General features: G+C 45.5%; 1 protein-coding gene across 2 annotated transcripts; it reads right to left on the minus strand.

Moving 5' to 3' along the window:
- Positions 1–458: 458 nt before the first annotated feature.
- Positions 459–13,552, minus strand: znf687b (zinc finger protein 687b). 2 transcript variants are annotated; one of them, XM_062047592.1, is made up of 10 exons: positions 13,459–13,552; positions 10,637–12,847; positions 8,894–9,171; positions 8,646–8,830; positions 8,394–8,570; positions 8,161–8,323; positions 6,595–6,918; positions 6,417–6,517; positions 1,910–1,991; positions 459–1,848 (listed from the first exon to the last, which is right to left on the minus strand). In XM_062047592.1, exons 2-10 carry the CDS (start codon positions 12,831–12,833, stop codon positions 1,261–1,263), a joined length of 4,095 nt encoding a protein of 1,364 aa, XP_061903576.1. In that variant the 5' UTR covers positions 12,834–12,847; positions 13,459–13,552; the 3' UTR covers positions 459–1,260. The 2 variants fall into 2 exon arrangements, with proteins under 2 accessions (XP_061903576.1, XP_061903575.1); XM_062047591.1 differs by lacking the exon at positions 13,459–13,552 and adding an exon at positions 12,939–13,438.
- Between the last annotated feature and the right edge of the window lie 62 nt (positions 13,553–13,614).

The following is a 13,614-nucleotide window of genomic DNA, read 5'->3' on the forward strand; positions in this document are numbered from 1 at the left end:
TACCCTGAGATGTGTGTTTTACACAGAGCAGTACAGGAAATGACAGATGAGTGGAGACGAGCAGCAAAGCAGGTACGCCCAGCAAATGTTTCTCATCCACTTTTATTCTACTCCTACGTATGTGTGAGAGGTAGCTTTCAGCGCCATTACATGAGTGGAAACTACCTGGTCAGGTACAGCTCGGATCCACTTGATGACAAAGGTCCGCTCATCTGAGATCTGAGAGGTTGTAAGTGAGCTCTTGCTTATTACATTTGATTATATTCAGTTTTGTAATGAACATAAGTCGGATATGATGGAACATAACGGTCTTCTGTGCTGACACAAGCAATTTCCGTAAGTAGTCACCGGTGTTTGCTTATTCACCTGTAGTGCAACAGGTGTGCATTATCAGTAAAATGTAGCTAGTGGGAGGCAGACAAATAAGTACACAAATAAACGACGACCATGCACCGTCAGCGCTTTCACATATTTATTTTAAAACGGCAAAAAAGTGTATGTATGGCATTATTTTAATTTTTTGCAAGCAGACCACGACCATAAAGGAAATAACATGACATGAGGTTCGACTATTATTGTATATAAATATGATATGACATATAAAAAGATAGAAACAACACGTTACAAAAGAAATGTGAGTACAGACCGCATAGATTCTGTAGATAATTTAAAAAAAATAAGTCCTTGGTTTTGTCTTCATACATGTATTGAGACAGCGTAATTACAACATGTGGCCTCTCGAGGGCGAGCTTTTACACTTCAATGATTTTATAAAAAGGGTTGGGGAGTTGGGGACAGTACAAGTACAAATACTACACGTATTCACATTATCATATTAAGTTACTAACTCCATGGTTTTTTTTGTAGTGCGATTATGTATTTACATGACTAAAAAAAAACGTGTACTACCGACCTTTCATCTACTACTGCCCTCAATAACACCAATGTCACAAATGATCCCAGCAGCAGTGTTTCATATAAATAATAAATAGTGTAGTACAAATCAGTCTGATGGTGCCAAGATGAAGGTTGAGGCTGTGAATGACAAAGTACAAAATGTTGGGAGGGGCGTGCAGTCATCGAAGTCTTGTTTGAGGCTGACGACTCGCCGCTTTTGAGGGAGCCAAGTGGACGAGACGTGTTAGTGCAGCTATAAATGCTTTGCTCAAAGAAGTCAAACATGCATTGATAAAAGTCTGCGACGGTGGCTAAAAACCTGCAACATTCGTAGACTGGCTTCATTAAGCTCTGCCCCGACCTTTACTGGGGCTTGTCCGTCTTGTGTGCGGTGAGGAAGGCCATGCCATGGGTCCGGAAGTGGGTGTTGAGGTCCGAGGCCTTGTCAAAACGTCGGCCGCACACCTTGCAGATCAGATTGCCGTCTGCGTCCTCCATCCCCTGTGGGGAAGAGGCTGCGGCAGAGGGCGAGACATCCGGGGAGCCACGCAGTGCACCGCGGTCGCCCTCGCCCTGGTTGCCTCTCACGCGGTGAGTGATGAAGCGGTGGCGCCCCATGGAGCCGGCTGATGCAAAGCAGACGCCGCACTGCAGGCACTGGAAGGAAGCGGTGTCAGCGCGGTGCTGCGGGATGTGGCGCTGGAACTCGGCGCCGTCCTCTGTGGAGAAGCCACACGGCACGCAACGGAAAATGCTGCTTTCCTCCTCTAACTCTGCAGCAGACACCCTGGTTCTCTTGGCGGGGACGCTGCCTTCCTCGCCGTCCTCCGTGGCGTTCTCATCCTCGTCTGCCAGCCTGCTTCCAGGAGCTATGCCCTCGCCGTCCTGCTCTGAGGAGCTTCCTGGACCATCTCCGCCTGTGGCTGCACGCTTTCTCGTCATCGGGGGCGCCTGAGGAGCCAAGAGGAGAACATCAGACGGGACAAAGTGACGTGATGAGACTGTGACTCACTTCTGTGCCTTTGTGCTTGAGCCGAATGTGCTTGTCCAGCAAGAAGCGACTGCCAAAGGTACGTTTGCCCTCTGTGCAATATCTGCAACAATATCAAGTCAACCATTTAAGGTACATTATTATGCAAAATGTACAAACAGCCTGTTTGAGCATTAGATATGATAAACAATCTCATCTCCAATTGTTTGCTCCACTTTAGCGAGAAAAGGCGCTCGAAATTAGCTGCCACAGCATGTACGCCAGGACTGGGTAACTCAGGGTACCTAATGATACCATATGTGATTCTCCATAACCACATTTCTTGATATGGCAATAGAGGTGAAACAAAACTAAAAATGTTATGTTTCTAATTTTGCAGTATAATTGAAGAAATTGTGCAAACAGGATTTTTTAAAAAGTTGTCTAACAAACATTTTAAACTCATTCAGAAAACCCCACATCTCGATTGATTGATTGATTGAGACTTTTATTAGTAGGTTGCACAGTGAAGTACATATACCGTACAATTGACCACTAAATGGTAACACCCGAATAAGTTTTTCAACTTTTTTAAGTCGGGGTCCACTTAAATTGATTCATGATACAGATATATACTATCATCATAATACAGTCATCACACAAGATAATCACATTGAATTATTTACATTATTTACAATCCGGGGTGTGGAGGGTTAGGTTTGGTTGTTTACATTATTTACAATCCGGGGTGTGGAGGGGGGTTAGGTTTGGTTGTTATCATCAGTCATCAACAATTGAGAACAGAGAAACGGATATTGGAACAGAGTAGGTCTGACTTGGTAGGGTATGGACAGCAAGTAGTGGACATAGAGAGAGAGAGAGATCAGAAGGCATAAGAAAAAGTATCTACATTTGATTGTTTACATTTGATTATTAACAATCCGGGGAGGGTGTTAGTTTAGGGTTGTAGCTGCCTGGAGGTGTACTTTTATTGCGGTTTTGAAGGAGGATAGAGATGCCCTTTCTTTTATACCTGTTGGGAGCGCATTCCACATTGATGTGGCATAGAAAGAGAATGAGTTAAGACCTTTGTTAGATCGGAATCTGGGTTTAACGTGGTTAGTGGAGCTCCCCCTGGTGTTGTGGTTATGGCGGTCATTTACGTTAAGTAGTTTGACATGTACTTTGGTATCAGGGAGGTGTAGCGGATTTTATAGACTAGGCTGAGTGCAAGTTGTTTTACTCTGTCCTCCACCCTGAGCCAGCCCACTTTGGAGAAGTGGGTGGGAGTGAGGTGTGATCTGGGGTGGAGGTCTAGAAGTAATCTGACTAGCTTGTTCTGGGATGTTTGGAGTTTAGATTTTAGGGTTTTGGAGGTGCTAGGGCAGTGGTCCTCAACCACCGGGCCCCGGACCGGTACCGATTGGTACCGGGCCGCGCAAGAAATTTAATTTTAAAAAAAAAAGTTTTTTTTAGTTAAATCAACATAAAAAACACAATATATATCAATATATATCAATATAGATCAATACGGTCTGCAGGGATACAGTCCGTAAGCACACATGATTGTATTTCTTTATGGGAAAAAAAATTCCACTGAGAATAGAAACAGGTCGGTAGTTGCCAAGTTCCAATTTGCTTCCTTTTTTAAAGAGGGGAGTTACTCTTGCTATCTTAAAATCTTTTGGTACTTGGCCTTGTGAAATTGAGAGGTTTATTATGTGCGTGATGATTGGGGCAATGATGGAGGCAGAGTCCCTGAGGAATCTGGAGGGAATATTGTCAAGGCCGGTGGCCTTGTTTGGGTGGAGCGTGCTCAATTTTTTAAGCACCTCATCAGCTGTGACCATTTCTAATTTGAAATCATTGTTGGATACTCCTAGCTTTCTGTAGAAGGCTTTAATGTGTTCTACACCAAAGCGACCAGAGTGGTGGGACAGCTTGTTGACAAGAGTTGCGGCTATGCTGGTGAAAAAGGCGTTAAGTCTGCCTCTCAAGTAGATCAAATCTAGTAAGTAGAAACAAACATTTGCATGTTTTTGTAATAAAGAAATGCAGTCTAGATTTATGGGGATGGACATGAGCCATTATGTTACATTCAGAGTTATTAAAAGTAATATGACCATATTTAATTTACCTTATGTTTATTTTGATATGTTACTGTATCTCGAGCAATGCAGTTTTCATACAGTAGAGCAGGAGTTTTCAATGTTTTTTCAGGCCGAGGGGCCCCCAAACCGATCGAGATTTAGCGTGATCCCCCTACTTATACATTCTGTATCGAATTATGTTTGTGTTTTAAATTAAACTGGTCCTAAAGGTAGCTTGAATTGTGCAATATTAACATTCAAATACAAAATAGCATCGCTAATCGCTAGCTGAAAACTAGCACTTTGTTAGCTGGCAATTAGATGTTATTTGCTCGCTGACAACTAGTGTCCTAATCGTTAGCTGGTAATTAGATGTTAATAGCTTGTATTGTGCAATATTAACATTAAAATACAAAATAGCATCGTTAATCGCTAGCTGAAAACCAGTGTTGGGTTAGTTACTGAAAACCAGTAACTACTTACAGTTACTAGTTACTTTATTTCAAAGGTAACTCAGTTACTAACTCAGTTACTTACACCAAAAAGTAATGTGTTACTGTGAAAAGTAACTAGTTACTTATATATATATTTATTTATTTTTTAAGGCCCCCTTTAATGCCCTTTTAGCCTTCATTTCAGTACTGTTATTGCACTGGAGAATAATACAATCTGTTGATCAACATGACATGCATTTGCATCACTGAACTCTGCTAAGCAATGTGGTCTACATACAACACACAAAGACAGATAATGTTTCAAAGGGCCAATTTGTTTCAGGCTAGAACAAATTGACAAAACTAAACCAAGGAAGACACACACTACATACACAAAGCCTAACCAGGTGTTTTTCTCTCTCAAGGAATTCTGAAATAAAATCATGTCTGAAGCCCAGAACACTCTACACATTTCCCCAGTTTTAGTTTAGAGATAAGGAAAGATTGGCCTGGCCCACTAGCATCCCTCTTTATGTTTGTGAACTTTATAGTCTATACATTTAGAGTGATGTCATAATCAAACACTCTAGAAGTCTAGAATGAAAGAGTATATAAGAGAATTGATAGTGTGTGTACCTTCAGTGCTGCAATGGCTCTATCAATGTTGTCCTGGCTAGCAGTGCCTCGTTAAAATCCAGGCGCTGTTGCTTAGGAGGTGAAGTGTGTCTCTCTTTACTAGCTTCGTCGAAGCATGTTACTTTTGTAGCTGTTTCAGCAGATTTGAATTGCTAGGATAGGATCTTTGATCCAAGACACAACTTACATTTAACTAAAATGTTATTTTCTTTGTGGTCGACAAAAGAAAAGTAGTGAGAATATCTCCAAGTTAAGAAACTCTGCTTCGGGCTTCGCCATGACGTCTTGTTAGTAAACACAGACACGCCCACACACACACATACACACACAAAGAGCGCGCCTCTTCTCCATTGCCTCTTCTGCAGCGCTCCAATAAAACACACTCAGATCTTCTCAGTTTCTAGCCGATACTACATATAAAATAACGCAGCAACGCATCATGTAGTAACGGTAACTGAGTTACTGAATATAAAAAATAACGCGTTGGATTACTATTTACCGCCGAAAGTAACAGCGTTACAGTAGTCCCAACACTGCTGAAAACTAGCACTTTGTTAGCTGGTAGCTTGTGCCATTAATCACTAGCTGGTGATTGAATGTTAATTGCTATCTGACAACTGGAATCCTAATTGCTAACTGGTAGTTAGATGCTAATAGCTGACAACTAACGCTGATAATTGCTAGCTGGCAACTGACGGCTAATTGCTAGCTGACAACTAGCACCCTAACCGTTAGCTGGCAGCGTGCATTGCTAATCGCTAGCTAGCAACTGGCGGGCTAATCACTCACCGACAACTCGCACCTTAATCGTTAGCTGGCAGCTTGCACCGCAAATTGCTAGCTGGCAAGTAGTTGCCAACATGAATATAATAATACAGTATTATTATTTATTCATGTTTTTATTTTAAACTTGCAAGGTACAGTGAGTAGGGTCACCTTACCACTGCCAACTCTAAACTACAGTGTGTTGGATCAATGTTAATGTGTATTTAAAGACATTTAGACATTCGTGCTAAAACTGGGGGGTTATAAGAAAATATATAAAAGAAAAGTCTAATCAACCAAAAATTGTTGTTAAAGACTTCTGCAGTAGAGTTTGAAATAAAATATAAAATATGTGAAAGTAACAACTTCTTCACATCTGTTGAAGTGTTACTACATCAGTAACTCACACAAGAGAGCCAAGGCATTTTTTAAGATCTCATTTCCCACTACGGTGACTTCACTAACTAAAGAGGAACAATGAAAGGCTTCGCTACACATTTTAACATAAAGCCCGGAACACTGTCACCTATTGATCAGTCAGAGGCAGTAATACGTACATTTTTGATTGAGCCTGCTAGAGACGTATGAATTAGACAAGGTGTGTGAAATACTAAAGTTGCTTACTGGCAATGGAAGACTCGTTTGTTGCCCTCGTGAATGACTCTCTCGTGACGCCTGAGGCTGGACGATGTGCTGAAGTTTCCTCCACAGATGCGACACGGGAACTTTGGCGTGAAACAAGATTGTAGTTGAGTTGATAGCGACATGTTTTTAATAAATTAATCAAAAAAACACGTCACACCTTGCCGTGCTCCATCTTGACATGACTGAGATAGTCCTCGTTGTCTGTGAAGGTGCTCTGGCACTGCGGACATGTCCACTCTGTCTGCGTGCTGGGATGGGCGCCGCCGCCTGCTGCTGCCGGCGCCTCATAGTCATCGTCTGCGTCGTCATCCTCATCGTCGTCGTCTTCCTCCTCCTCCTCGTGATCTCGCCCCCAGTCTTCGCCGTCAGAGTTGTCCGGCTTGGCCGAGGATTTCGCCTTGATCCCGGACGAAGGGGCCGGGGCAGCACTGGAAGCCTCGGACGCCGCTTCCTGTTTGGCGGACGGACCTCTGTGCGCTGTCTAATCGATGTGGATTACAAGACATCACTTTTTAAATGTCACAATGTAGCCCGGCCGTTCGAGAAGCTCATCTTGTACTTGGCACAGAACTTAGGGCAAGTCCATTAGAGTTAACCTTGTTCAGGCATATTTGCTTTTGTTGACGCCACACTCCTTGTGGGAAGCAAAGAACAGGAAACACATAAAAGGCACACAACACATTTTAGGAGAATACTTTCCCTCCTTTGGGCAACATGGAACGCCTTAGAAATTACTAGCTTTGGCATTGGTTCTGCTCAAGGAAGAAAAACACAATGAATGCATCATGTTTTTTATCTATGCACACTCTCACACATATTTAATGGTGTCATGAAGTGCCAGCCTGAAGAATGTGTGTGGCACACACGTGAAGTTAACTTTCAGTTTCGATAGTGGTTCAACCTAGTTGGGGAAAAAAGCATGAGAGACAGGCAGCTATTTCAGAGACTTTCGACCTTGAGATAGCCTGGTTCCTTCTCTCACAGCGCTGGTATTTCTATTGTTTGTACTTAGCTCCTGATTTGTACAACACACTACCGTTCAAAAGTTTGGGGTCACCCAAACAATTTTGTGAAATAGCCTTCATTTCTAAGAACAAGAATAGACTGTCGAGTTTCAGATGAAAGTTCAGAAAATCAATCTGCTCAAAGGAAGGTCAGTTTTGTAGCTTCTGTAACGAGCTAAACTGTTTTCAGATGTGTGAACATGATTGCACAAGGGTTTTCTAATCATCAATTAGCCTTCTGAGCCAATGAGCAAACACATTGTACCATTAGAACACTGGAGTGATAGTCGCTGGAAATGGGCCTCTATACACCTATGTAGATATTGCACCAAAAACTAGACATTTGCAGCTAGAATAGTCATTTACCACATTAGCAATGTATAGAGTGTATTTCTTTAAAGTTAAGACTAGTTTAAAGTTATCTTCATTGAAAAGTACAGTGCTTTTCCTTCAAAAATAAGGACATTTCAATGTGACCCCAAACTTTTGAACGGTAGTGTACATTGTTAAACTTCAATTCTAGTCACCTCTCATCATTTTAGACAGCCTTAGAACAAAATGGTCTGGACTTTCTCCTCCTAAAAGTTCTTTTTTAATGCACACAACTGGCAGGGTACTGTCAAATGTAAACAAACATTGATAAGCCAGTATTACTTTTGGTTATGACTACTGGATAATGTGATTTATCACGTTATTTGTGGCGCAAGCGAGTGACCCACCTTGATGTGCTCCATCATGGAACCTTTCTGAGCGTACAGCTTGGTGCAGTCGGGACACTTGAACACGTGCACTTTTTGTTTGGCTAAGTGCGTGTCGAAGTGCATGTACAGTAGGGGTTTTTGGGTGAAGACCGTGTCGCACATCACGCACTTGTAAATCATCCTGAAAAAAGACAAAATGGTTGTTGTCACATGTTAAAGTTAGGTTGTGTGCAAAATCGGGGCATCCATACTTGGCCTGTCCTCCGGTGAGCGTGGGGTGCTGCGTGCTGATGTGACTCTGGGCGCTGGGAGACGACTTGAATGCCATGGGGCAACTGGGACATTTGTGAAAGACTTCGCAGTGAGCCGTCTGAATGTGGGACTTGATGGAGTTCAAACCTCCGAACACGACCTGGCAGCTGGAGCACCTTCAAACCCGACACATCGTTCCTTCAGCCTCCAGCATCAAGTGGAATCGTGACTTTTGGGAGTCACGAGCTCACCTGTAACCGATGCGCCTTGCGAAGTGCAGGCAGGCCTCCTCCAGGTGTGTCTGGAAACTGGGCTGGCGGGCCACGCCGCCGCATTCAGGACACACATACGGTGCCTTGTGTTTGTGGACCCTCTGGTGGGCCGACACGGCGCAAGAGTTGGGCAGCATCATGGGAGGTGAGCACTGCGAGCATGTCTTCAAGACAAAAGAACAACAACGTTACACAATATTACGGCATCCTCGTCTATGCCGTCTCACCGAATTTGGAGCGGCTCGGATCTGCTGGAAGTGTGTGACCAGCGCCGCCTTGCTGGAGAACTGCGTTTGGCACTCAGGACATTTGTAGTTGTTGTAGTGAAGACTCTCAGCCTTCTTGCAGGGCAGAGGCATCAGCGCTTGAGGAGTACGCCGCACCTGGCGAGCCTGACCCCCCGCGGCGGAGGACCCCGCGTCCTTCATCGGGCTGGAACCGGCAGAGGCAGCCCCGGATGTGGCGGCGGTGGAGGAGGGAGAGGACGACGAAGTGGAGAGGACACCTTTGGGGAGAGGTCAGTGAAGACAATATGTACACTTGCAGGCTTTGCTACACGTCTTAAAATAAAGCCGGGAGCACTGTCAACTAACCGTAAATCAGCTATTGACACAGGTGCTGTAAATTTGATTACTTTTTCTTCAGTAAATAGGCTAACATAGCATGATGTTCCTTTTAAAATGTGTAGCTATGCTTGTGTCGCTTAAAGCTACAGACACCATTTTGAATTAAAATATATTTGTGCAGCAATATGGTTAAATCAAAAAGTGTCTATCAATATTAAGTATTATGATTTTGTATGTGTACTTTTTTCATTGGGTACCACCTTAAAAGATGCTTTGGAAGTACAGTCATCCCACGTTTATCGCTGTTAATTGATTCCTGACAAATGACTGAAAAAAATGACTTTCCACCAAGTAGGAATCCTTCATTATAAATGGAAGTGAATTTGAAATGAAATTATATTTATGAAGCGCTTTACATAATGAAACCCATTATCTACATCTTTAAGCTACAGTTAAACCAGTGTGGGTGACACTGAATATCTTTGTAGCTAGAGCATTAAAAAAACCTTAAACTACCTTTTGAAATACATTTTTGAACATAACAGCCCTCAGATCATGAAATAACAGTCTTTAGTTACCTTAATCCGGGGGTCAGCAACCCGCGGCTCTCGAGCCGCATGCAGCTCTTTAGTGCCGCCCTAGTGGCTCTCTGGATGTAAGTATGTAATATTGGCTGCATTTCAGATAGTGGTTTGTGTGCCATGTTGTTCCAGACTACAGCAAACATTACCTAGCTTGCCAAAGCATGTAATAAATCTATTAAAAGAAGACAGCCTGCAGTTTCCTTGGACACACACATCTGGCCATTAAAAGCCAGTAATTTCAAGGAGTTATCTCACTTTCTGAGTAGCCTCTGATTTACTCATGGTTTCTAATGTTGTAAAAATGTGTAGAATAAATATTAAATTTCAACATTTCTGTCAAACATTCAGCCTGCGATACAGTCATTTTGATAGTAGGCTAATATAGACTCTTACGTCATGTGTTGCTTTTATTATAAGACTTATATACAGCTTTTTATTTTTTGTGGCTCTAGACAGATTTGTTTTTTGTATTTTTGGTCCAATATGGCTCTTTCAACGTTTTGGGTTGCCAACCCCTGCCTTAATCCAATATAGTAATGCTGCCTGAACAGTGCACTCTGGTTTGGTCTCCTCTAGTGGCCAGTACCACTGTAATATTGATATTTTAAATTTTCTTTAGCTATGTGTATGCTTAACTTGCAGAATATGCTTAAAACATTTTTATTTAATACCCCTAAAAAATCTGCGATGTTGCGGAGCTGCAATATTTGATGTGCGATGTGGCGAAGGATGACTGTACCTGTTTTTGCCATTCCAGTTTAGCTCTGAGTATGTGTCTTGTACTCCCAGGTAATCAAGTGCAAAAAAATATGAGTCTTACTGCCGACAGGCGTGATGTCCTGCTGCCCAATCATCTGCTCTACGGTGACGGGCCTCATGACGAGATGCGAGCACTGCATGACCAGGCCGCGCTCCTTGTGCTCGCGGGCGTGCAGCAGCAGGCTGCACTTGTTGAAGAAGGCCAGCCGCTTGGCGCAGTGGTTGCACGTCACCTCGATGCGCAGCGACCGCCGGTCGTAGTGGCGAGCCAAGCTGCGCTCTAGTGCGAAGGCGTCGCCGCACTCCAGGCAGCGGTAGCCCGTGGCTGGAAGCGGGAGACCCCACTCGGGGGGCGGCGGTGCCGAGAGGTCGGGCTTGTAACTGGGCAAAAGGTTCTTACTGTTGAGGATCTTGTTAAAAGCCTCCACCAGGCTTGACTGACTTCTGGAGATGACAGCGCCTGTGCTGTTTACAATGGAGGCGGGCTTATTGGATGAGGGGTTGCAGCCCCCTGCTCCGTTGGCAGTCCCCTTTGTGGCGGTCCTCACGCTGATCCCACTGGCAGCGACCGAGAACTTGGGAGAGGACGCCACGGCAGGCGTGGCTGGCAGAGCGGCAGATTTTGTGATGTTAACGGCAGTGACTGACACTTTAGCCTTGTCGGAGGCAGCCATCTTGTTTTGTACTTTAGTGGCGGCGGCGAGCATGACGCTGCTGGCGGCGAGTGTCGACACAGGGAGGGTGTTAAGAGCGCTCACTTTCTGCTGTTGGGATGCTTCAGTCTTTTGAGTCTTGTTCACCAGAGCCTTGCGCTCCCCGCCTCCTTTAGGGTCCTGACCCTTGCCTCCAGCGCCACCTTTTGGAGCCACCCTGGTGACCGTTCTAGTTATGCCGCCCGTGGAGGTCTTGATGGTTTTTATCCGGACCTTCAGGGGCCGTGAGGGAGCCCCCGAAGCAGCCAGTGAGACAACCCCTGCCTCCTCTCCCTCAGTGGGTACAACTTTAGGCTTGCCTTCGTCCACCTCCAGCTTCTCCTCGCTGTAATTTTCTGCCTTGTCGGTGCTCTCGTCTGACGCCTTGTCCATCCCGTTCCCTACCTCCATCTCCTCCTCCTCTTCCTTTGGCTCCCTCAGGTCAGCAGAAGGCGGCGTGGAGGCCGCAGCCGGGCTGGAGCATTTCTTGGTGGATGCCACCTGAGCAGTGGATTTCGGCATCTCCGGTTCAGGGCTCTCAGGCGAGTCCCTCTCCTCTATGACGTGTTCTGACTGCTTCTCCTCTAGCTGAGGGTTCTCAGTGGATCCCAACTGAAGGGTCAGTGACGCCCCCGGTGGGGGGTCCACCGATTTAGGCTGAGATGGAGTGGACAATGTAGGCTGGTCTGACTTGTAACTGCGCTTCATCTGACTGGAAACTGGCGAGTCTGGACTCTCCTGGATCACGAGCGAACTGTCCAAATCTGTGTCGGAATCCTCGTCCTCTTCCTCTAGCTGCTGGTGTTGATACCCAGCCATTTTGGGGGCCCCGTTAAAAGGCTTAGTTGTGTTCAGCGGTTGTGAAGTAAGCGCAGAAGGCGGTTCAGAGAGTGTTTTAGCAGGTGGGAAGTAAGTCGGAGCGAGTCCAGCAGACGACGAGGGCAGAGGTGCTTTGATGCCATCCGCTTTCTCTTGTCCCGTATCTTGCTGCTGTTGCAACAGCTGCATCTTCCTGGCCCGTCCCACAGGGTCTCCAGAACCTGGGCCGAGTAGTGGTTTAAGTCTGTTAAAAATGTTTCCTCCTTGTTTGTTTGACTTGGCTGCGCCGTTGTCTGACGTTTCCGCCGCCGCTTTAGAGGCATTCATGGTCCAGGGGGCGCCATTAGACTGGCCAATAGAGAGCGGCGCGGACACCCGAAAACCGTTGTGGTTGAGAACATCAGATTCCACCATCCCGGGGGGACACGCTCCAAGACGGGGACCCACGTCCACCCCTGCGATCACGTCGATAGCATCCTGGTTCGTGTCTGCGTCCTCTCTACCCGCCGCCTCTACACACACTTTGTTTTTGACAATCACGCTAACGATGGGGGTGTCCCCCTGTGAGTCCGAGGGGCTCATGGACGACCCCACGACGTTCCCAGTCTTTCCCAAAGGCGCCCCGGTGGCTGCGTGGGGTCCCTCCGCCTCATCAGGGGCAGACTGGATGGCCTCCTTGGCATCTATGTCAGGAATGTCAAATGCTGCCAACAGGTCATCAAAATCTGGGGTCTTCATGTCCCCCATAACGGGATTAACGCCTGTAAAGAATAACAACAGTTAGGAAAATTGTATTGTCTTTTAGCCTGCGTCGTAATAATACACATGAAGTGATGAGACAATTTGAAAAACCTTCGCCGTTGTTGAATCTTTTCCTGGCATAAAGTGGCAATACGCAGCAGGCCGGTGTAGCTAGCTAAATTGCAATGTTCCTGATTCGTTAGCATTAGCCAGCTAGCGCGCTAGCAACCAAACCCCTCCTTCGCCTTACAGGTACCGACAATATATTTACTATGAATGGGATATATGGCTTCTTTCATGGTTTTAGTGCCTTTTTGTCGCCAACTTGGTTAGCATAATGTGGCCATTCGAGTATACTAGCGTCGGCTCTCCGGCGCTAGCGATATCCCTTTTCCAGACTGAGGCTGGCTAGCTGGCCGCTGAGCTCCAGCCAAGACGGAGAGAAGGGGTCACCGAGCTAACGAGCTAGCATTCGCCATTTATATAAAAAAAAAAGGCAAACCGGGGCGCTTTGCTGAAGAAGTGTGACAGCGATTGCAACCCGCTAATTGCTGGGTCGAAGATGGTGCGGAAATGTGATGGCAGGGATGAGGGTTGACGTTTTTATAGTTCATGCATTTTGATTGTTTACCTGGACGTGCGATTTCCGACTAGCCAAGCTCGTTTTCAGCTGAAAATGCGGCACTTCCCGTCACATGACCACAGCCGTCCCACCAGGCTGACGGCGTCAAAATGCATGCACCCAGAAAAAGACACTCCAATTTCTATTTCACTGATCTTACATTAC

Source organism: Entelurus aequoreus, linkage group LG05 (genome assembly GCF_033978785.1).
Source record: "Entelurus aequoreus isolate RoL-2023_Sb linkage group LG05, RoL_Eaeq_v1.1, whole genome shotgun sequence".
Classification (NCBI taxonomy): Eukaryota; Metazoa; Chordata; class Actinopteri; order Syngnathiformes; family Syngnathidae; genus Entelurus; species Entelurus aequoreus.